The sequence below is a fragment of the Leptodactylus fuscus genome, chromosome 9 (assembly GCF_031893055.1).
Source record: "Leptodactylus fuscus isolate aLepFus1 chromosome 9, aLepFus1.hap2, whole genome shotgun sequence".
In the NCBI taxonomy this organism is placed as follows: Eukaryota; Metazoa; Chordata; class Amphibia; order Anura; family Leptodactylidae; genus Leptodactylus; species Leptodactylus fuscus.
The window spans coordinates 81,014,046-81,039,966 of NC_134273.1; the positions used below are offsets into that span (position 1 = coordinate 81,014,046).

The 25,921-nt window shown below is 44.6% G+C and overlaps 1 protein-coding gene across 1 annotated transcript in view; it reads right to left on the reverse strand.

The window, feature by feature from the left end:
* Positions 1-389: 389 nt before the first annotated feature.
* The window catches only part of RYBP (RING1 and YY1 binding protein), a 47,788-nt gene continuing 22,256 nt past the window's right edge, over positions 390-25,921 (reverse strand). Inside the window, exons 3-5 of the mRNA XM_075287539.1 lie at positions 8,706-9,173; positions 3,825-3,920; positions 390-2,721 (exon numbers count right to left, since the gene is read on the reverse strand). Of these exons, the coding sequence (XP_075143640.1) occupies positions 2,469-2,721; positions 3,825-3,920; positions 8,706-9,173 (817 nt within the window). The 3' untranslated portion in view covers positions 390-2,468. The remainder of the gene's footprint in view (positions 2,722-3,824; positions 3,921-8,705; positions 9,174-25,921) is intronic.

The window sequence follows — 25,921 nt, forward strand, 5'->3', positions numbered from 1 at the left end:
TAGAGTCCCCTCCCATGGTCAACTCTTAGGTTGCAACCAATACCATGACATCCAAGTTCTAGAGACCACATTGGCTTTCCTTCCTTGAAAGCATTAAAGACGACCTTTCGCACTCAACATTAACCCAAAATGTTCTCGTGAATGTCTTCTTAGGCACTACTCCCCTATTCTGGTGTAGTTGGATTTTCTTCTTTAGCCCTCACCATTCCTGAGCAATCAGTGCTGTTAGCATATCAGACACCAAAATTACCTAATCTCCCTAATGTCAAGTGGGTGGCGCATGGCACGAGAAAATATGGGATTGGAGCTCAGAGTTGCACCCACTTGTCTGCTCCTGAATGACACCACCCACTTGCTAATAGAGTCAAGACAGAATGTCAGCCATCGAAACTGAACTCATTGTTGGGGAATGAGGAGAGCTAGAGAAAAAATTCCAACTGGGCCAAAATCAGTGGAGTGACATCTATTAACACATTACGATAAGAACTTGCGTTGGTGGAGGTTGTGAAAGGTCTTCTATGTTCCACTGTCTAAAAAATGTGGCTGAACCTTCCTCTAACTATAAATATCAAGATCCTGGTCATCATGATGCAAACAAAATATAAGCACTTTCTGAATGTTACGAGAAGCTTTTGTCCGATTTGTTATTTGCCAAGAATTCGAGATATGACCTCCATTGGACCAGTCTCCTACACAGAGCGGATCGTCTTGAGGCCTCAGCCATCTTGTGGTTTCTAGTGACGTCTTAAACTGAATGACTGTCGGTGACTGGTCCAATCTAAGACACTGAATATACAATCATTCTTTGGCCAAGAAAAGTTACATCTTCCAACACACAGGATCATAAATGGATATTGGCAATGACAACCAAGCAGGGTAGATCTAACATCGTATAGAATTAATCCTTGCATATACACCAATAAACAATGGAATAAATTGGGTTACTCTAGGCGGCGGACTCTTTCAGATGACGTGACCATGAAATGAATGCAATACAACCCAAGAGTCATTCTGTAATAGTCACAAATACATATGAAATTTGGAGATCTCTTTCCGAACTTTCTCCTACACAGACCTTCTAGGCAACAGGACTAGGAGAAAGGATTGGTTGGTTGTTCAAAGACTTTCCAGTATGTCAAATCTGGCCAGACCACAGGAGACCATGAAGGATGCCAGTCTCTAGTATCTTACAATTGGAGGATAGTTTCAAGAACGTACCTCAACCAATTGGTAGGGTTCAGCCATTGGGTTACAGATCCAGATGGTGCCTTGGACAAATACTGTACCATCACCAGACACTTCCCAGAGCATGGCAGGTATAAAGTTGGGTAGGGACTGTTGTCCATATTTCTTGTTGCCCAGGTGGCAGATTGGGACGACCCATTTGTTGACGTAGAAGGACTATAATGGGACAACCACAGTTGCTCTCAAAACACACACCAAGACATGTTTCGCACCCTGTTGGCACGAGTGTTGCCGTTACCTGTATGTAAAATATTATAACACACAGAACGACTATAAAGTTGGCAACCCCAATAATACCCACGTCACCAAATGGCATCTACAACAGTTGTCTAGGTCAATGGCCAAATCCTGGATTGGAAAGCTCAACATCGAGTTGCTTTCTAAAATTTTTGCACACATATTTGTGACTATTACAAGCCACCCTTCTTACCCAAGAGACTCTCATTCCTGTTTACAGGAAAAAAATTTCCACTGCTAAGTGTATGGGAAACATAAGTTGGTATAGAGGCTGGAACAAAAGCAGAAGGTTCACACTTTTTATTACTATCTTTTTTTTGTACCCTCAATCCTAAACCGATCAACACAAACTTCTGGCACCAAAACGCGTCGATGTTCTAGTCTTCGGGCCTGTGTTGATATTTTCACTTCACAGTGTATCAAGCACCAGTGTTTTTTTCTATGTATTGGTTTTAAATAACCATTTATTTATATATATTTATATATATATTTTATATATATATTGATGTATAAAAATTGATAATATGCTGTATTACAGGAAAGGAGCTGGGGGGTAGGGCGAAAAAAAAATATAGGGAAAAAAAAAGTAAGGGCTCGAAAAAAGCAAATAAAGGAGTTGTCAATGCAATAAATAAATCCAAAAAAAAAAATCTGTATAAAAAAAAGATTTAGGTGCACATCCAATTACAAATGATCGCTAGGGAAATGCTATAAAATAATGGAATACGCAATTGTTAAGGGTCGTTTTTGACGGTACGATGGTTGCCAGGTTCCCAAGTCGAGCAGAAATGGTCCTGGGAGGAGGAGCACTCGTAAGGGTCCGGGAAAGGAACAAACCAAAATAAATTCAGTCTGAACAAAAAATAATAATAATATTAATAATAATCCAGGAATATAAAGAGACGAGGCAGGCGGGTGTCTGGGAATTCCTGACCACGATTCAGAGTCTCTTCTGCCCAATGTATGTGCAATATTTTGTGTTCCTTTCAGAAAGACTCGTCGTTCACAACGGACATGTCGCCTTTAGGGGTTGAGGAACGGGAGGAACCCTTGTCTGTAAATTCTGAGCCAGAGCCGCTCTGGTTCTGCTGTTCCGAGCCCGCACTGGAGGTGACTGTGGAGGACGAGGTGGAGGAAGAACGAGTCTTTTCTTTAAAGTCTGTGATAATGACGGTCACGTTGCCGACCGTTACTGCAAGCTGTTGTGCGGTACTTCTATCCACGTTCTTCAGCCTGGGCCTGTAAGGAGGACAAATAAGAACCTTTGTGAACGTACATATTTATGGCTACCTTAGACACAACTCTCCTAAATTTTTACCAATTCAGAAGAGACTAGAGAATTTCAAGTAATCCATCAAAAATGGACCCATCATCAATGGACCCATCATCAATGGACCCATCATCAATGGACCCATCATCCTTGGACCCATCATCAGTCCATCATATCCAACCTATAACCCTACAATCCCCTACAACCAAGGATAACATGGGTCTCTCTTCCTTCTCTGGATGGGCTTATCCTAAATTTCAATGGGTCGAACACGGACTTATATGGGAGTTACTACCAATAGGTGGCCCAAAAGGACATCTTTCCAGCTCCAGGATGAGAATACATTTGCATACCCCTTTTCCCAAGCGCCATTGCAAGACCTTTAAGATTACCCAAGCCAACTGGTGGTCTCTACAAGTATCTAAAACGTCTCCCAGAACACTGAAACTAGAGACACGGTACAGTTACGCAAAGCCACAAAAACAATGCAAAAGTAATTTAATAGTTGCTGTAAGTCTGTTGCCTTCAGCCTTGCATTAACTACCGTAGTACAAAACCGAAATATCTACAGGAAGAGTAACCAAGAGGTAATTTTTGTGGTGATGGCACTGTTGCAACATCATACAATATACCCATGGAGAGCAATAGCACTTGCCCTGATAGGATAACATGGTCTCACCACATATCCCAAGCATGGGTCCTCCGTATATAAAAAAAAAACCCCACTTTAATCCTTGTGGTGGACCTCACAAGTGCCCCAAATACAACATAATCCAGCAATCCAAGGACATTTTGCTCCAGTTCCATTGGGGTCCAAGTCATCATAGATTTTGTACATGGGAAGAATTGGAAACCATGAAAAGATGGTCACCATGGATTGGGCAGAAGAAAAACTTTGAGAACTTGTCCTAGGCAAACCTCATTCATAAGAACTTCATTATACAGAGTACGACTTTGGTAATGGGTCTTACCAAAAATTACATCTTGACAGTCCTTTTAGTATGTGACCATTGGTAAGGAGTAGGACATGATTTCCCAAGTCACCCTTACTTGGACCACTCCTTAAACTCACCTTGAAGTGTGGTTAAAGTTACTGATCTTTGTTGCATTTGCGGACTGAATACTGTTCATTTCATTTTCGGGGTTTCGGTGGATATCCGGCTTTGGTCTGCGGGGACAGAAACAACAACACTGTTTATAAAGAATCTATCAACACCGCCTAACGTCTACGTAACTAAACAATGCGGCGGAGAGCCGATCACTGCACATTAGCCGGTCAACACCACAGGAAACGCGAAAACGGTAGGAGATCCATTTGGCTCAATGGTCCACCATGGCAACAAAGTCAACTCCAGTGAAACAACCAAACAGCAAGTTATCAGATTGGATTAACTTTAACACATGACGATCCCTGAAGCAAAAGTTTGGTGATGATCCAACCCCTGGGACCTCAAGCGTTGGCAAGAAAAAGGAGTCTTACGTTTTTTGGTCAAAACTTGACAAGCATCAGAAACTAGCTGAAGTCATCCTTCATATCACGAAGGTCTGTGTAGCGATTGTTGGGTATGGCTACAAGATGGCTATCCTGATTTGGAAGGGGTTAATGTTTTTTGACAATTCCCTCACTTTAATTCTAGGCGTTTTACCAGAAGGTCCTGGTACTGTCGAGCCCACGGTGAAACACTGGATGAGTTCTATGAACTCTGTATATTTTTAAAGGGGTTGTTTCTTCAAAGAGACAACCCCCTTTAAAATGGATCTCCCACTTGGCGCCCCTGGTACTACAAAGACGGCTCAAGTTCATCAGAACAGATGCCACTTATACCGACCACGTTTTTATGCCTGTTGGACATGAGAATGAAGACATCAGAACAGGGAAGCTGTTACTGTCATGAGCATTGCAGCTTCTTCAAGTAGCTGATCGGCACGGGTCCCAAGTCCGATCCCGCCGATCACATATTGATGAGAAATCGTAAAGATAGAGGCAAGTGAAGAAGAAACCTCCTATTCCGGAGTGGACCTCTAATCAGACACTATACGCCAGGGTGGCGGACCTCTACAGATAGGTCATCGACATGCAGGCGATTTATTTCTAATACCCCAGTCAAACCCCTTTAAGAGCGGTTTCTTTATCCTTCCCTCTACACTCCTACGACTAATAATCCCAATTAGGCTTTTGCTCAATAACCTTTTTTTTTTTTTCAGCAATGCCTCACGGGCCTGTGAAATGGGATTTAAGACACAAACTCCGAGCCAAGCGCCTTCTCCGAACACACAAAAGGATCCTTCTCATCAACGCGCAGATATCTAGTGGCCAATATTTCCCACAATTCCACGGCTCCTCTGTTTTGGAATGTAAATTAGCTATTGAAGTCGTGGCAACAAATACACAGCCTCCCAATATAAAGTAATTATGGGCTCTTCAGCCCCAAACGCCGAGGGTTTCTCACATGCGAGCGCAAACAATGAGACACTTTTATTCCCGAACAATAAGGGTTTTCACTCCCCGTCTTAATTCATACAGCTGCCGGGCCCGCCATGTTTACAATGATGCAATTTACACTTATAGAAAATTGAAAGTTTTGTTGTCAGGGAGGCGACAAGGGCCCCGTTTTCTGCTCTCAGCCCTTCCTGGAACAACAAAGGCCTGGAAAATAAGCCGGGCCCAGAATTTAGTTGATAAACATCCCAGGACTAAGGAGAAAATTATAGTGTCACAATTCTAGGAGTTACTGAAGCGTGTAATGCGTGCACACGCTCTCTGGTCTCGGCCCGGGGCTCGCGTACGTGACGGACTAGGCCGAGGCTTTCTACTGCTTCCCTCGTGGTCTTTGAGGCCTACCAGATTCATGTCACATAACCTTATAGACGGTACAAGACTGAGGGGAAGATTTACTAAGCAGAACGGCCCAGAATTCGGGCGTAATTTGCCGACATATTTATCAGGACATTTTTACATCTGGTACATTGCAGCCTCTCAGAACGTGAGCACGGCCCAAGTTTCAACGCCATGGTCCATGCGCCAAATTTTGGCACATTTTTCTGGTGTTAATGAGTAGGAGTGGTAACGATAGGTCAGGCAATCGGGGTATGTTCACACACTGGAATTTAAGAAAAAGTTATCTTTGTACCGTATTAGCCGGTGGATATGAAACGTAAAGATTGAGAGGCCTCAGTAATTTGATACCTTTTTAATGGCTAAGAAAAAATTATGATGTATTGCGAGCTTTCGGACCTACTCGCCTGATGAAGGAACCAAGTACCATATATACTCGAGTATAAGCCGACACGAATATAAGCCAAGGCCCCTAATTTTACCACAAGAAACTGGGAAAACTTATTGACTCGAGTATAAGCCGGGGGGGAGGGAAATGCAGCAGCTACTGGAAAATTTCAAAAATTAAAATGGTCGGAGTTTTTGGGTGCAGTAGATGCTGGGGAAGGGGAGGGGGTGTTTTGGTTTTCTGTCTGCCCCTTCCCTGAGCTTGAGGACTGAGTTTTTTTTCCCCCACTTGGAATTCAGCCTGGCTGACTATAGGGGATCTGCAGTGCTCCTATTAATCTCTTCCCGACAGAACAGGAGCACTTACGCCATCACACGGCATAAGCTTGCCCCTCATTTAGACACGTATACACGAGACCGAGCGCGGCGCTTCAAAACAGAGCCCATTCATTTCAATGGGAAGCGCGCATAAACGCACGCTTCCCATTGAAATCAATGGGCTCTGTTTTGAAGCGCCGCGCTCTGACACATATATACGTATCTAAATGAGCGGCGCGCTTATGCCGTGTGAAGGGGCCCTCAGATCAAGAAGAACAATTCAGCCTCAAGTTCCTGAAGCTAAAATTTTCAGTTCGGAAGATTTCCACAGTGTGAACATACCCTTATGTTTAATCTGTCACATTATTAGACCTGGTTTAAAACAAAGGTTTACATGTCGCATTTTGGAAAGGATTTTGCATTTGGAATTTGGAGAAGAATTGGAGACAAAAATCAGCCGTGTGGAACCTAGGGCAGAAAGCCTCAGATGCCATGGAGCCAACCAGCCCGAGCCTCGCGCCGTGGGATCTGAGGCTGAATCAGTCGAAGAATCTGCAGCAAAATCAGGCAGGACCCCACTTCAGTCCGTGGACATCACTGCTCCCCATTAATAACAATGGAAGACTAATTCGGGACGGAGTTTGGAGAGGATTATGGGGTGGAATTCGCCTCAAAAATAAGATCCAAAGACTGTCTTGACCAAGTTTGTCCTGTAACTTAGAGACCATATCAGTAAATCTGCCCCACCCAGAGAGCAGAGATTGACATTGGTCTTGACGACGTGGGGTCCAAATTATAGAAAGTTGGACCGCTACACACAGACATCGGCAGACCCCATTGACTATAATGGGGTCCACTATTTTGAAACTGAAAGCGATGGAGAGAAAAGTCTTCCATGTAGGACTTTTCTCTCTGCTGATATTCGGTGGTTTCTGCGATGGAATCTCCAACATACGTGACCCCAACCTTAGAAAATATAACATATTTAGGCCTTGCCAGAAAGTGCCACCCTCTTCCAGAGAGGTCCATGTACCACTGAACTTAAAGGGGTCTACCACTGCCAAAATGGCTTCTAAATCACTTGTATGGCTTTGAAGGGGCGATTACTAGCATAATAAACAGAGGTTTACGAGCCTTTTTGGTGGTGGCAGACTCCCTTTAAGAGGATTATCCTGGAGCAGTAAAACACGGCTTCTTGTCCCATGGCTGTTTATGGGTTGTACCCGATATTGCAGCTCAGCTCCTTTGGAGAACCTGCAATACCACATACAACCTGTGGACAAGTGTGGTGCTGTTTTTTCTAATCCTGGACAAATATTCAGAACTGGGTCAGTCGTGACAAATATGGGCGTCCATTACATACAGCACGCCAAATAAAGTTCTGTATACCAACAACAACATTGGACTACCCTGCCCCTTTAAGAGAATCATTGCCTTTTAAAATTGTTTTTAAGTCCATAATTCACCATTTATCTGATACAGAGCTCCAAATCCTCTGCAGGGACAAAGTTAAATGATAGCATGCTGATTACCTGAAACCACCACTAGGGGCAGCTCAAAAACTACAGGAAACTCATTATTGACCCCAGTGGGACAACTGTATCTAAAAATGAAATTGATGGGCTCTAAAGTGCAACGCACCAAAGCTACAGGCGCTCATCTCAAATTTGGCACATCATGCCAATAATCTAACACTACCCCTCCTTTGAACAACTGATTTTTGCTGTAATTTGCACCAATTTTTACACAAATTATAGTAAAGCTTTTGCTCTGTGAAGACCTCATCCTCAACAGACCTCAATAAATGAAATCAGAGCATCCAAGAAACTGTTCCAACAATATGTCATTCACTTATCCATGTAGACCATAACGCCACCCATGTACAAAGCATCAAACCATTGTGCAAAAGTTGAAGTTTCCGAAGTAGACAAGCTTTGGACTTAGGTCACCAACCCCAGAATTATGTCAGTATATTTGGTTAGTCTACACGAGCCAAATGAACTTATTACTGTTGGTTTCGTAGAGAGGAGCATCTGACCAACATCAGATTGGATCAAAGTCGTAAACGTAACCAGGTACAGAAGACATGTAGAGTTGGTGACCCAGTTTGGATCCAACCCCTTGAGTCGCGTGAACCTGCACAGACCTCCACATTATAAGACAAGGAGCAGGGTAACTGGCCAAGAAGTTATTCAGCCCTTCTAAGAATCTTGTTATTATAAAGTAGGGTGTAAGATTGGGTGACAAATATCCATGTCCACCATGAAACCTCACGTTCCCCATGTACAACTCTACTTTAGTGTACCCAGATTGTATAGCAGTACTTGACCAAATCCTAGAAGGTTTGGTGGGAGTCATCTCCACCAACCTCAGAAGCCAACGTCCTACCACGGCTCCATGTCCTGCACCTACCGTGTCTTTTTGTAAGTGGTCTTCTTGACAACACTTGTAGTAATCTCCCGCTCCGGCTTTTCCTTTTCATGCCTCTCCCTTTCCACTTTCTGCTCCTTTTCAGGTTTCTCTTTATCAGTCTTATCCTTCTCTATTTTTTCTCTGTCCATCTTTTCCTTGTCCAGCTTTTCGCGGTCAAGCCTTTCACGATCCAGTTTCTCCCGGTCGATTTTTTCCCTGTCTATCTTTTCACGATCTAATCTCTCCCGGTCAAGCTTTTCCATTTTTTCTCTGTCCAGCTTATCCCGGTCCAGTTTCTCTCGGTCCAGCTTATCCTTTTCAGGTTTTTCCTTTTCTAGTTTTTCTCGGTCCGTTTTCTCCTTTTCGGGTTTTTCAATCCTCTCTTTTTTCTCCTTCTTTGGAGGTGGCGGGGTGGCATACTGCTGGGCAACCTGCTGCGCCACCAATTGGGAGTTTATTCTAGGCTTCCTATGAAGAAATAGAAAGAGGAAATATTAGGGCACAGGTATGGAAATGACTACCCTATACACAATATTATGAGGTCTACTAGGTCATAAGGCAGAATGGAAGGAGATATTAGAAAGTAGGTAGAAGTTTGGCACCACACTTATCCACAGACTATACGGTATTGCAATGTTCAAGTCAATGGGGTCAAGTTGTAATACCACTCATAACCTATGGATACAGGTGGCGCAATTTCTGTAACTAAACCACAAAAACCCTTAACCCAAACAGTGGGGCCTAGTTAAGAGGAAAAAACAAACAAACATCGTTCTCCAGGGTGTCAAGCCATAACCAGCAGTTTCTGGCGTTCACTGAACACATGCATGACCCATGAGGAGCATGTATTTGGGAAGGTTGCCAAGACTGTTCGATCACAACCTATAGAAGGTGATATCCAAAGAACGGGTCTCCAAATGTCCAAGTGTTCCGTGAAGGCCATTTGGAGCAACCCAACAGACTCCTGGAATGGTCAACCTATCCAATGTTTCATCTGCATAACCTTATACCTACATCTAGTTACAAATATATTTCCATCACGTCTTGACAAGTGCCACATTCTTCAGACCAGGGTGATACGGTCGTGAAGAGATTCCAAGGATGCATATGGATATTCATGTCGGCAGCACATTACCGGTCGGGGGCCAGACGGCAGGGGCGGCTATAGAAGTATCAGCCGCCTTGTGCTACTTTCCAGCAATGGAACAATTGAAAGAAGATACTTTAAGTCTGAGAGGAGGTGAAGGCGTCCAAAGCTAATCTCCGATTCAAGGCACGTTGGTTTCGAGCAGTGCCTTCATCGCGGCGCGGCATTACTCTACACAACAATAGCTGCTGCTGCTCGTCTCCAAGGAGTCGGAATGATTATTTTGTCTCGGGGATGACAGTTTCATACTTATTGACTGAAATTGTGAGAATAGAGAGAGCGGGGACTGGTATAACAGACAGCGGATCTCAGAGGATTGAATCACTCATTGAAACTCCCCAATGAACCTGCCAAAAACAGTCAACTTTTTTTCTCCACCATTTGGCCAATTTTCATTTAATTGACAGGTCGTACTGATCAGAAGCCTCCTTTAATCTCCGAGTCATTAACCCAGAGGATATTCAATTAATTCACCGGCTTTATGTTTCAGGAGATTTGAGGCCAAGAAAGAGCGAGCCTAAATAATCTCCACATGTAGTGGATAAAAGAGAACACATGTAACCCTGCAAGAACCAAGACGTGCTGACATGGACATTTCCTCTTTCTAAACACCAGACACCCAAGCACAGGAAGGCCGCCATTTTTGTTTGGCTGAACCATTATTTCTTTAGGAACGTTACACCGAGCGGAACAAATTTCGGCTTTTAGAAAGTCTATCTTCCGTAATATAGCACAGAAGCAATGTATGGAATAAACAAAAACTGAAGGGGGTCAAAGCAAAAAGGGTTTTAAACAGACTTCTTCCAGGAACAGCGCCACACCTGTCCAGAGGTCATCTCTGGTACGGCAGTTCAGCTCCATTGACATGAAGAAGGTGGTGTTCTCATACCACATGCAACCTGTTAGACACAATTTTCTAAACCTGGACAACTCCTTTGACGTTAGAAAGCAATGACTACATTGGTGAAGGATACATGGTGGGTATAATACTGTAGAATTTGGTTGCAATGGATGACCACTAGTTTTGCACCAATTTGCAGAATGGGGTCTCTGGTTTTAACCTGACAAGGCACCTCAACCGTTTGGATGTTCTTCAGGTGTATGTGTAATATCCCTAAACCACGAGTTACATCTTGGATATGACAGAAAATTTGGGTAAAATAGCGAGCACTTACAATATTTACACTCTAGCTCGTCTCTTATTGACCTGGGCAGAGAACCAGCTGATGAGCAGGACAGTCACAGAGGCCAGGACTGGTCCAACTACCTTCTACGCCTAGGCATTTAGAAAGGGATAGATGATAGATCATGTGCAGTACCAAGATGGAGAAGGACATGGTCTTGCAGATATTGTAAAAAATTAATGGCAACCTCCTTTGGGGATAACTACTTAGGGTGCCTTGTGTTCCACAAAGATGGTGCTCCAGTAATCTCAAAGTGCCCAAAGGTCAAAGTGGAAGAGTTCACTGACCTTTGACTAGACCGAGCGTGGAGAGTCCAAAATAAGGAAATTGGATTGCAAGCGTGACTGGGCGCCTAAGGCTTTGAACACCAATCTAAAAAATTAGCTCACGTCTGCCAGATCAGAGGCATCTCAGAACGTAAGAGAGACCCCTCACTTAACAGTTTAAGTGGCTTCTTGCCCCCTCGCCAACACAGAAGGTGACTGATATATATTTTTTTTATGGTAAGTAGGTCTCCATACCTCTGCTGGGTCCCTTCAATGGAAACCACTAACACACCCGAGTTGTAAAAAACGCTTCTCACCTAGTCAACTAGTACCCTGCTCTGTATGGACAAGGCGCAAGAACTTAGATACCATTGTCTATTAACGGGTCGCTCAGAGTTTTGCAGGAGTCTCAGCTTTGACTCAATTTTGATACTTTACTCCCATGGACCACCACATGTAAATAACTCTCCATACACCTTTTGGGTGGCTTCAATGAGAACAAGACCTCCCCTTCCTCAAATACCTGCCAGGGTAATGAGAGGGAAGGATAGCATACTGTCAATTTTAAGAACCAGTTAGATTATTTTATAGAAGGAGATTAATATATATGTGTGTGTATATCAAAAACTTTCCAAAAAATTTAGTGCCCAAAACCAAAAATTACCAAGCATCTTATCGGGATTTGATCCAGACACAAAATGGTATTCCCAAGGCTGTAGCTATCCAAACACTCACTGTCATCTGTCCATAGAGGATTGTAGTTGCAGTGACTCCTGATCCTGAGGCATGGACAACCCAAATTAAAGTAGGTCTCCACTCAAAACTCATATGGTAGCACATCGGAAGTCAGAGTAGCAGCCAAAGTTTGGTCATTCGGCTTCTATCAGATATTGTGATTTTTCGCCATAGTGGCCATTACGACACTGTCGACAGGAATTGGAGGCGTATTGGTCGCCCCCTTAGAGTTCTGTTGATGGTAAACTTTGTTAGTGACTGAACTTATTGACGGTTTCAACATAAGTTTTCGAGAAAGCAATAAAGACTAATGTGGCTCCACTTCCCGTTGTCACTTTTTAGAAAAATGACTGAAGCAACAAAAATAGAAGAATGACGGTATAGTCAAATAAAAACACGAATCAAAGAGTTTGGTTATCACATAGTAACATGTTATTTACTCATATGGACAAACTTTCAGATTTCAGGTGGAAACACCAAGTGTGTGGGTGTGAGAAAGTTGACAGTGTATACACGCAGGCACCCATAGGGGAAACCCTCGCCCCCTCCCGTGCAGCTGGTTCATATCTTTCTGGGGGAAAGTTCCCGAATACTGACATCTCAATACAACACAATCCTGTTCCAAGGTCAGAATTGGGTAGCCTAAACTGGCTCCACCATACAGCGTACAAAAAACACCTGTCCAAAAATGTTGACTCAAAAAGGTACAGCAATGAGTTTCAGTATTTCACGTCGCACTTGAAACCTCTTTGTGTACAGTCATGACAACGCTATGTTCTACCTAATCTAGTCTTTTCTTAAGATCAATCTTCTTACAAAAACAAAATCTTGGCATCCGACTTCAAAAAGAAAACCGAATCCATGCGAGAGTAGGACACAACGTACTTCACACGTGGGGGAAATCTCACCATTTACAAGCGTAGTCTAGATAGAAGCATTCCACATGTAATAGAAAGTAGTCATCGCTTACTCGTAATCTCAGGTTTATCTCATATCTGGCGTTTGTGGTTTCCTTGTTTTTGTCAGTAAAATATGATCTACTGAGAACCAGAAATGCAGATACGCTACAGAGGAATACGGCAAGATATCTGAGCAATCGGAAGGCGTGCACGTAAGCACTAAGCCAAGTTCTCTTATACGTAGCTATAGAATGTACTTGACAAAGTCGGAGAAGATCTCCGTAAAAAACCAAGACCCAAAAACAACAAAGGTGACCACCACTGGTCTATGAAGTTCCCTAGGAGTCTCCAAAGAAAGCTAAGTCTACAAGACAACAGCCATCTCCTTTGCTCTCTTGGCTGAAGGTACAAGACAACATGGACAGCCAGTAGAGAAGACCAGGGACCTAAAAATGGAACAAGTTTAATCCCTCATCTATTTTACCTACAATTTATGTAGCCCCTTGGCAGATGGAGACTTTAGTGGCAACAGTCTCTGAATTGACACGACACTGTCTGCCAATGTGGGACCTCTCAACAGAATTGGTCTCTAAAGGTAGACCAATCATATTACCAAAATGTTCTATCGGAAAATAAAGACTGAAAAATTTCTGTTTAAGGATTTCGTTTTGTTAACCAATCCATACAAACCGCTGTCATAACGGCAAAACAACAACTCCACATCGAGCTCCTACCATCTCCCTGCATCATGTTCCATTTACTGCTGTTGCTGCCTGCTACTCCTAAACAACCAGATATCATCTCTTGTGGCCCGGTCCATCATATTATTCCATGCCATATTGGCACACATGTTGTCACAGCTACCACCACTCAGTGGTAGACCTACCACCAAAGTCGTTACCTCCGAACTCCATAGACTATATTGGGGGTCGCCATATTTTCAGTATAAAACCAACGGAGAGAAACATCCACGGTGCAGGACTTTTATCTCCGCCGATTGTTGACCAAGAGTCTCCGTAGGACACGTCAACCAAGCCTTAAAGAGTTAGAAATTGGTTGCAAGGTTCCTTGGAGCCCGTCTCGATGTCTCCAGTCATACTGACCTTAAATTGGTCGTACAAGGCCCAAATTTACAGCACAGACCATGTAGAGTAGATCTAAACATGTCCAGGGTTCAGCAGTAGTGGATCTCCTTCGAGGGGACATTGAATTCTAGAAATCTTCAGGATGATGAACATGATCCTTCAAGTTTTCTATGGAAACGGAGAAGGATGACGATCACCATTCGAAGCCCTCACATCTCTACTTGATCATCCAGAAGGTCTGATAATCCAGCACTTATGCCGGAATGATGGTATTATAGTACGCAAGTGAAAAGCTCTTCAGAATCCGTACAGTCTGTTTATAGACTCTCGAAGATCTCTCCGCTGCCATTTGATCACCTCCATCTAGTCTACCGTATGAAGAGTGCTTCTAAGCGGAGCCCAGTCGATTCAACGTAAAAAGAAAGGAAACATGGAGTCAAGGGTAATTGTCACCGAGTGCCTAGCAACTCGCCGCAGAAGAATCTTGTTACAATGGCCTATGCTCTTGACCCTACATTTTTAATTAGTGCTCTCCTATAGATACAGATAAGGAGTGGAACAAAGAACATCGCTACAAAAGAAACTACATCTGTGGCATTCTTCCTGGAGCAAAGTGCGATCTCCGAGCCACCGTCAGAGTCCGCCATCAGAAAAACCAGTAAGGCAGTGGAGTTCTGCGAAGAGAGAGATTTCCTGATCTGTAAATATATTCTTACGTAGAAGAGACCTATACGCATAGCAAAGCCCTATGTAGGAATCCTGTACGGTGCGCCATGGAGTCCCCACCGGGCCATAGTAAGGAGCCACATATGTGATCCCTGCGCTGCAATACTAATGTCTACGGGGGACACTACTAGGGTGGAAAGAGAAATCTATGAAATGTGGCAAAGGATGGAACAGGCCAGGATTCAGCTCATATGGAATCAGAATTCTATACAGCTCAGCTTCTCTCCTCTACCATATAACCCTATATATCACAGAGCTCAGCTTCTCTCCTCTACCATATAACCCTATATATCACAGAGCTCAGCTTCTCTCCTCTACCATATAACCCTATATATCACAGAGCTCAGCTTCTCTCCTCTATCATATAACCCTATATATCACAGAGCTCAGCTTCTCTCCTCTACCATATAACCCTATATATCACAGAGCTCAGCTTCTCTCCTCTACCATATAACCCTATATATCACAGAGCTCAGCTTCTCTCCTCTATCCTATAACCCTATATATCACAGAGCTCAGCTTCTCTCCTCTATCATATAACCCTATATATCACAGAGCTCAGCTTCTCTCCTCTACCATATAACACTATATATCACAGAGCTCAGCTTCTCTCCTCTACCATATAACCCTATATATCACAGAGCTCAGCTTCTCTCCTCTATCCTATAACCCTATATATCACAGAGCCCAGCTTCTCTCTTATGTATCACAGAGCTCAGCTTCTCTCCTGTATCATATAACCCTATATATCACAGAGCTCAGCTTCTCTCCTGTATCATATAATCCTATATATCACAGAGCTCAGCTTCTCTCCTCTATCCTATAACCCTATATATCACAGAGCTCAGCTTCTCTCTTATGTATCACAGAGCTCAGCTTCTCTCCTGTATCATATAATCCTATATATCACAGAGCTCAGCTTCTCTCCTCTATCCTATAACCCTATACATCACAGAGCTCAGCTTCTCTCCTCTATCCTATAACCCTATATATCACACAGCTCAGCTTCTCTCCTCTATCCTATAGATTTATTTTAACCATTTCACTACATAATTCACAGACTTTTTAGGTAACAATAAGATATTATAGGAAACCTCACAAGTTAAACAGCGGTCAGTGGAAGGATCGGCCTCTGGCCATGCAGATCATGTCTGAAGTAGCCATCATGTTCAATGCTCTACCGTACCCTGGCAACCACAATGCCCCATAGCTCGGCGAGCGGGCGCCGGATTCCTGCATGTGTTGGATTACTTAAAAATAATTCAGATTCTTTATGCATCTGGGTTAAGAGGATTAGCCTGGAAACCGTCAGACCGCACGTAAAATGTAAATGCTACAGGTAGGAACAGACTCAAGGGTCAACTCATAAGTGATGTCAAGTGGCGGTCTGCTGGTTGTAAAGGGGGGAGTGACTGCTGGGGGCTAGAGCAAATGTTTGCTCTAAATGGATGGGACAGAATTTGGGTTATGTTTAAGTGCACGCTCCATTGCACCTTCCTAGTACTTGTGAGAACCGAGTCGGGGCAGGGTGGTTTCCCCTGAATTCGCCATCGGAGTTGCAGCAGACTTTGCTTGATAAAACGCGAGTACGACCACCAAGACTTCCTGCCAGTAGATTGTATCTGAAACAGAGACGTTAATATCCATCTGGTCCGCTGGTCTGGCACTCGCCCAAAAATAATGTTGGCAGCCAGGCAGCAGAATTCAGGATTTGCCTGTACGAGTCCTCAGCGATCTTCTAGACTACACATCATGTACGCGAATCCCAGCAGATCTAAAATCGGAGACCAACAGATGTCGGACGGTCGGGACTTTGCTATTTGCATTTTTATTAACCAAAAAATCAGTCAGTCATCGCTAGAAAAACATGGCTGCTTTTCTTCCAAAAACAGTGCCACACCAGTCTGCAGGCTGTCCATGGTATTGCAGATTATGTCTATTCCCTTCATGACACCAGAGAGCTTGGAATATCTGAAAGATACTCAAAAAACGATGGAAAACTTCCAAAACTGGAAAAGTTCTTAAACCATTCCCTTCCCAAATCATGAAGTCGGATGTTAAGATGCAATTTATGGTTCTGTTTACCGGGATTGCTGCTTAAAGGGGTATTCTAGGTTATAAAGATACAGGTCAACATTTAGATAGGACTTTGATGGAGACCAGGTCAGGGAGATTCACCTCTTCTTCCTAGTGAGAGCCTCCTGGACATTTTGGGAGAGTTGGCAAGTATGGTCATAAAGTGGCTTATGACCGGAATAAGCCATTGCTTTATGACTTGAGGGGGGTCCAACATTGAAACCCCAACCAATTCTGAGAACGAACTAGTCCCAGCAGCGATTCATCATTGCGGCCTGTCCCTGCAGAGCAGCGGCTGTGAATGTGGCAGTGTCCTACAGTTCACTGCACGGCAGGTGGCAAGGAACCCTGCAGCTCAAGATCGGTGAGGGTCCCACAGGTTAGCATATCCAAGCGATAGGAGATGGGATACCCCTTTAATCCACCAATGTGTCAATGGTTGGAATAACCACAGGGTAAAACTCGTAGACCCTAATGTGCATCAACAATAACAGGGCTTATATCTATGGAATAGCGGAACGGATATAGATAAAACACAGAAGGGATGTCATTGGGTTTTTCAGACCTGGTGACAGGTCCTCTATAAATATGACTGGAGGATGAGGAGGACCTGGGACTGAAGAACTACCAAATTCAGGACAAGTGCCCGTCATACAAACATGGCCTTCACCTGAAGAGACCGCACACATTCTCTGCTCAGGTGTCACCAGGGAAGACCACGCACAAAGTCCTGGCATGTGAGCAGCGGCGTTTATGGCTTCTGAACTTTGTCACCAGCCGGTCAGTAAGATTGGTGTGCAAACACAGCCATGGGTCTGTGAAAATAGAGAGTCCTCTCAAACCCAACAGGGTCAGGTGCAGACGGATATACTACACGTCTACCAATGCATCACTCTGCAGCCAGTACAGTAATATCAGCATATAAATGCCCGCACTATTGTGCCCGCCACGTAGAACGGCTCATAAAACTGTGCCCGCCACACAGCAGAGCCATAAAATAGCTCCAGTCGTATGGCGGTGCCCGCAGTGTAGTTACTGCTACAGCTGAGAACATAAAAATCATGTTGGTCTGTACAGAATCGTACAACGTGCCAGATACAACACCACCACGGAGTAAGAGCGTGTTAATATACGTATGTGCCAGGACAAGATGCCAGCCTGTGGCACCAACAGAAGCCTGCAACATCTCCCAACACATGGGACATGCTAGCATAGTCGCCTATAGGGTCCCATCGTATAAACCATATGGACCTTTTCCTGTATACAGTTCTATGGAACAGCATAGTTTACTGGGGTTATTCAGTCTATCAACATATATGGGTCCATCGGAGGCCAAAAGGACACCCTTATGGCCTTGTTAGGAGAGTGCAGCCCTATGGATATGCTTCAGTATCCTAATGTGATGAGTACAGGGTATTATTTCCACCATGTAAGCTGCGCCAATACAACGCCAGAGCCTGACCCCATTGGCGGAGCCTCTGGTACCGTGTCGGAGTGGCCCATCAGAGGATCCTCCAGTAGGCCCAGGCTCTAAGACAATAATGGTCCAGCAGGAGACAAATATGAAGGGTAGTATGGTCTATTTTCTAGGAATTAGTGATGGTAGACCCCAAGAATCAGGTTATCTGGTGGGCCCAAGGAACCTCCAGTACTGATAAAATGCCTCTACCTCTCAATGCCAGTCTGCAGTCAGATCAGTAAAGGGTCATCATTGTTTGCCATTCCAAGTCAGTTATGGTGCAAGTGACACAACGAGACCTCTCCCAAGATATATTACGGTCTTCAAGTTGTCTATGGTTTCAGGTTATGGGTTGTTACATAACCTCCATACTTCCACCTTATGGTTATAGGCACGACCTATACAAAACTGACTCAGCGGGCAAGATAAAGGGGATGGCCGAATATTGAGTTACCTTTGAAGATCGACCCTTTAAGCATCCAAAATGTTAATAGGGGATTTTTTTGAAGACTGATTAATATTTACGTCTTACATTAGCGAACAGAAAGGTTATGTAACCGAACCCAAGACTACCTCACTCCATGGAGAACGTTAATAAGATCCATACGTCTCTACACTTAGATCGCCCCTAAACTATGTCAAGTATGTTCTAGATGTTTAGAAACACCACACAACCAGATGGGGGCAGCGGCCACATTTCCAGTTGCCCCTAGCAGAACAATAAAATATTTGGATGTTTTAATAAGTTCAGGTCTGTCGAGAAGTTTCTAACAATGCAATTTGTAGAGTATTCTACTAAAGCAAACACAATCTGCTTCCAATAACCCTCCACATGTTCCACGTAACGAACCCGCTGCGTTATATGTGGTTGTTCTTATAGATTGTCCTTGGTGCGTAAGTGTCTACATAAGGAAGACGTTCTCCTGGGAAATACGGCAGTGGTGACAATTCCCAATAATGGATAAAATCCAGGACGTTCCCGACCATCAGGGACCTACATAGGACATCAGGCAAACAAGGACAAGATGAAGCCAGTGCGTCTGAGAACGCTCCACATACTGGCCCAGACGACCACTTTCCAAAATTTTAGCAATTCTCTAGACAGCAGTCCATTGGTTGACCTCAATGGGTACCTGTTCATCTCTAGACAATGTAAGCCAGATTACAGACCAATCTCTCCAACCTCTACTGTTCCTGAAAAATGAGGTTACCATTCCTTCAACTAGAACAAAAAATACCTCTCCAGGAGAACGTTGTATGTTTCCAGGTGGAAAATTGGTCTTCAGAAAACCTTAAACCCTTCATACACCAGACATTTACAAGCAGTATCGTGTGGCCCATCAAAGGAGCAGAGGATCCACCAGTAGACCCAGCAGAATATTTAAGGGTCCTATGGTCCATTTCCTAGGGGTTGTTAGACGGTGGGCCTACAGAATAATTTTATCTGGTCCAAGGAACCTCAGTCTGACACGGTTTAGAAGGCCAAGTCTAGCTTGGACCATACAGATCTAAACAAGAAAAAAAAAAATTCAGATCCAATCACGATTGGTACGTAACTTTTTGGCCTTCATGGGAAGGTTTCCTGATGAAACATCTCCAAGCACAAAGGACTCAGTCTGACGTCCCCATAACTGGTTATAAAATTAAATCTTCTAACATCCACCGAAGACCATGGAGAGCAAATTTTACACAAAAAACGGTCGTGAATCACAGGTTGGCCATTAACGTTCACCTCCATTTATTCAGACTACTGTTCACACCCAATGAAGGGAATGATAATCCTTCACGCATGCTTAAGGGGGATCCGTCTAGTTTTTATATATGGACGATCAATTTCACGAACGAGCCTGACAAATGTACAGTAAATGAAGCGCTTACAAGTTCGTAAAAGAAAAAAAAAAAAAATCTCCATTGTGCTTTTACCTTCTGGTTAGTGGCCATGCTTTTCTACAGAAGCAGGACTGACTGTATGTAGAGGAAGGGTATTTGGAGAGATTATAGGGTTGTGATGGCCTTCAGTGTATTATTAGTGGTACCCTCAAGACCCCCAACTGAAGTACTCAACCTAGTGTCGTGCATACGAGCCAGGCCTGGGATTTCAGCTCATCTCAAGCCAAGAATTGGAGATATTGAAATGCAACATGACTAATCCAGGAGACCCACCAAACGAGAATTGTTGGTTTGGGCTACTTTTTTCCTGATCAGAGGAGTGAGGGTCCTACAACCAGCACCCCCCACCAATCAGCAGCTAAGGCTTCCATATCAAAGTTCTGGAAAATGTGTCCTCCCCCCAGGCCCGTAAACTTGACTACAGTGGTGGTCTAGCAAGAGCCCCATTGATTCTTTGACATGGAGCACTCAATGGAACTTTGGGTTCCATGTTCTTATGATGATGGGACCCAATGGTCAGACCCCCATCAATCAGATCCTTATCCACTAACTCAGTGTGTCCCAACCTTTTCAGACTCAAAAAAAAATTCCTCGGGGCAGTCACACCAAATAGCTTTTGATCTAAGAAGGCAGATAAGATTGCATGAAGGCAGACAGTCTCCCAAGTGGCCCCGAGCAGTTTTCCCAAGGCTCCCCTGGGTGCCTCAACCCACCTGTTGGAAACCACTAGCCCACCCCATGCAAAGGGGATAAAAGACTACAGGGACAAAAACCTGAGTCTATTCACACCTCACAGTCATTATCGGCGTGTCAGATTTTCTGCTAAATAATGGCCAAATTTTTTTGCAAAAAGAGTTCCAGTAAAACGGGCGACGCTGTATTCATATTAGCCTGCATTTATATGGAAAACCTTGATATTAGCAGAACACAGTCCATAAATCTGTCTGCAGAGCATAGTCCATAAAGTTTACTGAAAAAAGTCACACTATATAAATTATTATAAGCCGTCATGACGCCCGGCAGAGCTGTACAAGGTAATAGCTTCAAATAGGGATCCATACATTCAACATCCACTGATCACAGCGATCAGGACTCGATCAATTCAATCCCTATCAACTTTATGGACAGTGTCTCAGACAGTCCCTTTTTTAAGGACCTGCCAGTACTCCTAACATGTCTTTTTTTAGTAAGTACACGCTAATACAATAAAATATAAATTTTGTTGCACCTTTTCTTTGAATTCTGCATTGCGTTGATCCTCTGTTACTCTTCCTGGAAATGTCTGAATACAGAGAACTGTGCTTTTGCCCTTGGTGGCATGTCCTTACACGGTCCAATGAGTTTTGAACTTGTCAGACCAGGGATACGCCCCCATTACAGTAGCAAAAAAAGACCTTGGACAGTAGCATACAGCCGCAGCGAGCCATGTGCGAGGGTGACCGAATATATACACAAACTGACCTGCTAATGGAAGACAAAGGTCAAACTGACATGTAGAGCTGGAAGGGAACTGGAAACGTAATATAGAAGATCAATCGGGAACTTCTTCGCCAACTAGATGGATGGGTGGGTGGTGGAGGCCCCATGGACATCGCCTTTAACAATGGTTTGTGGCACCTGCTGCTGTTTTAAAGGGGTCGTCGCATTACAGATACTTCTCCCCTAACTGCAAGATCAGTCATATCACTGGGGGTCTGATCACTCGCAATGTGGGAGACCATCCCTCCAATCACTTCTAGGACCATGGGAAGACCGCAATCTGTAAATGGAGCACCAATCAATGCCGTGGTCTGGGGCCTCATTTGCAGTGGACCCTCACCACAGCAGCTATAAAAGTCTCATTCTTCGGAGGACCTGTCCTGTCCGGCCTTAAAAACACAACCCATTGATTTCAATGGACATGGCGTAATGCTATTTTTCCCCAGTGGTGGCGCTGCAGGGAAATTGAACACTTACTACCCTACAGATCGCAACGGATCGGTGGATTTGTGTGTGTGTTAGGGTTACGGGGTGCAAAGCAGAGATATATTTTATTTTTATTCATCTATATACACTCTGCAGCCGTCTTTGTATACAGTTTATGCAGGTAAGAGGAGATATATTTAGACCAACCCTTCTCAGGGTAAACAACCTATATAGCATTGTTACTCGCAACGCTGTATTCTTCCACCGCCGAGCTTCAGAGATCTCAACCTGTGCTGCAAATGCTTGGTACGTGCTGGAGAAGGTATGGGGGAGGGGAAGGGGCTGCGAGCACTTTACGAGCCTGCTGCAGCGAACAATACATGCAAGCAGTGGAAGAATGCGGCCTATCTGGAGTGAATGAGCCCAGGCCTTCACTGCACCCTGCACACAGGGAGTCTGGGTGTGAAACTTCTTAGTATTCTTCTCCTGTCCTCGCCTGACCCTTACCCAGAGAGAGAGAGAATTTCCTGTTACTTGATCTGCTCTCCGGCTTATTAGATGAGCGCTGCTCTGGGGCCAAGGAGGGCCAGCTAATCATCGAGAACGCTGCTAGTAAAGGACAAAGAACGCCAGCCGCAAGAACAGCAGACACCGGATTCCGTTTATGGGGTGTGCATTAAGGGGCGCCCTGTATCGTGGGGCGGCCACGAATACGTAAAAATCCCTTCGCAATACAAGAAATGCGTGCACAGAAAACCGTTTCGCTCGTGCCATGATACTACAATCTGACATAGCAGAGCAGAGTTTGCCATTTGGCTTGACATTATTCAAACCTTTGAGTCCGGGACCATCACCGATCATAAGAATGGGGTCCTATGTTTTAATGGAGTGGTAAAATGGAAAGCCCATATGGGCCAGGGGTGGGGTACAACCAAAAAAAGTGATACTCCCCTACCCCTTGGACTCCATTCAACTGTTGAGTTGCCCTTTCAAACGGGTGCAGGCGCTGGGAGGGCTTGAAGTGACGCAGCTCAGGTAGCCAATCACAGGGGTCACAGGTTGGGTACTGATGAGGTCACCGCCTATGTCACCGAACCCCAACATACGACCTCCAGACCTGCCAGTGACTGCATGAGAGGAAATGGGCGACCCAATGCCAGATCAGAGAATTTGGGGTAGGCCGATCACCAGCACCACCTCTGTCCACAGATTCTGCGCAGAATTACAGATCAGCCCCAATAACTTTAAAATAAAAACTGAGCTGCAATACCAGGCACACCACATGGAGAAAGGTGGCGCTGTTTCTGGAAGAAAGCTTTGTATTCCTAATCTTGGACAACCCTGGGCTATCCTGTACCCCCTCAGGGTTGACGTTTCTTAGACACCACGGTGCGCCTCAGGTTTAGGCGGTAACATCTCCATCACGGATTTCTCTCCGTCCTGCGCTTTTTGCTCTCGATAAAACTAATTAGTAACGTCGGATTCTGCTTTAAGCTGCTAAAAAGTCACCAGAGAATAAATCAAAGCTTTATAATATCAGGATAAACGATAATAATGCAACGCTCGATTAACCCCTACCAGGCCAGAACTAATCATTCGCCGCAGAGTCCTAGATTTTAGGATAGCGTAATTGCTTGTTTAACCCTTCATTGGCTTGAGAAAAAAAAAAAAAAACACGCCACATTACGGTTGTGGCATTTGAAGGGCCACGGGTTCAAGGGGTTGTGCAGGACTTCAAAAACATGGCTGCTGTTGTCTTCTCGGGACGTGATGTCACAGTCCCATAGCGATAAAATGAATGGGACTGAGCATTCACCCAAGGACATGATGTCACTTCCTCAGAAGAAAGCAGCCATGTTTTCAAGTCCTGCACAACCCCTTGAATGGGTGTCCATTGATACTTGTGGCCCTACAAATCCCAAAACTGCTCTGTATGAGGCTCTTCGCCTCAGGTCTCAATATTCACTAAAGGGGTTCTCTGATTTTGGACCGAATTATTAAATGGGCTCCTAGATCATAATCTGATCGTGAAGTGTACACACTCAAGGAACCTCTGCAATCTCTAAGGAAATCTTGCACATTACATTTTTTCTACAGCGCCTCCGCAGGCAAAATTGAAGATGACACCTTGTCCATTATAGGTTGCCGGTAATGGAGGACAGGACAGGTCTCCAGAGCAAGAGAGAGGAGGGTCCTGAACTGAGGACTCCCTTTAATGTTCACTCAAAATCCCCAATGGGTATAGGAGAATGTATTTTCTAAATAGTACAATGGGCACATGGAGATTTGTGGGGTTTCTTAAACTCCCACTAATCCCAGCAGTGAGGGCGCACCGTCCAGTGTCAGACTGAGGTTCCTTGGGCCAACTCTCCAACAACCCCTAGGAAGTATTGACATTTTGAGGGCCTTATGGTCCGTCTTCTATTGGACCATTACTGTGTTAGGGTATGTTCACGCAACGGAAAATGGGTGTGAACATACCGCGCGGCCAGCTGCAACAGGATGCCATTGCAGTGCACCGGCGTCCCGTCGCGGCATTCCACTCTGGGTCTAATAAGGAGGGAGTCTTGCGCCGCGGACGCGTCAGCTGCGGAATCCACAGTAGGATAGGGCATGTCGAAGTCAATGGGAGCCGGTTTTGAGGCGAATTCCACGCCAAATCTGCTGCCAACTGTGTGTGAATATACCCTTAGAGCCCTCGACCCACCAGAGCCAGTGAGACATGTAAAAATCAGATTCCAATGGGTTGCCTATGGTGGCCTTCACATTTCCCAAGGGGGTAAAGAGAAATTTCGGCCCTTAATTCGCTCCCCCTCACGGACTGCCTTTACTATTCCCATCAGTGTCACCATCTAACATACGCCCACCAGGCCCGATCGGTTTTCCCTCCATTGTGTTACACACCGCCGCGCAGGTGGAAAGAGAACAGACGTCCCCGATACCAACATTTAAAGTGATTTTCAATATAAAAAATTGTCACATCGGAGCCAAGAAAACCTTTCATTACCCATCCCACTTAATACCGGCAATCTCCCCGCAGTTCAGTGGCGCGGGCGGCTCTGACCGTGAGGCACACACAGACGGATGTGAGGCTTACTGGGAATCCTAATGCTTATTTTTTCCTGCTGGCTAAACACAGAACTGCTGGCTGTTTGCCTGACCCACAACATGTGTGGAATTGTACAGCCAGCGCAGTGTGTCATCTGGAAGGGGAAGCTGGAGTCGAGCTCGGCATTGTCGTTTTTATAACCGCCCCGGGGCTCGAGACTGCAGCCACTAACAATTTATATGTCACTCACGGGGGAATAAAAGGGAGGCCTGGTGGCACCATGGTTAATATTACCGCCATGCAGTGCAGGGGCCGAGGGTTCAACTGCGGCCATGGATTTTCGGTAGGATATGCCAGCATTAGAATTCGCTTTGCCCAGATTTCTCCTACAGGCCAAAGGCATAGTGGCACCCTGGGTAAACACACTGGCTTGTCTATGCGTCTGAGAGATAAACGCTCTACTAGGGACGGGGCTGAATTATTTTTGACAAGCAAGGTGACAACAGTGACTATATCCATAATATTCATCACAGAAATGTGTCAGAAGTCGGGCTGTAGAAAACACGCAACGAGGTTTTACCATAATTCATCAAAAAAATGAAGCCAAAACTGCACCATGGAGGAGGTCAACGGATTTGCTGATAACTATGGCAAATATAGGGCAGAGATTCCTCCCATCTCTCCCACTAATGTGCATGCACTTTTGAGTAACTTGCAGCCAGATGCTTCAGAACTAGGGACCGTGCATGCTGAAACCCAACGTTCCCACCTGATGGGGCAATCCTATATACATTA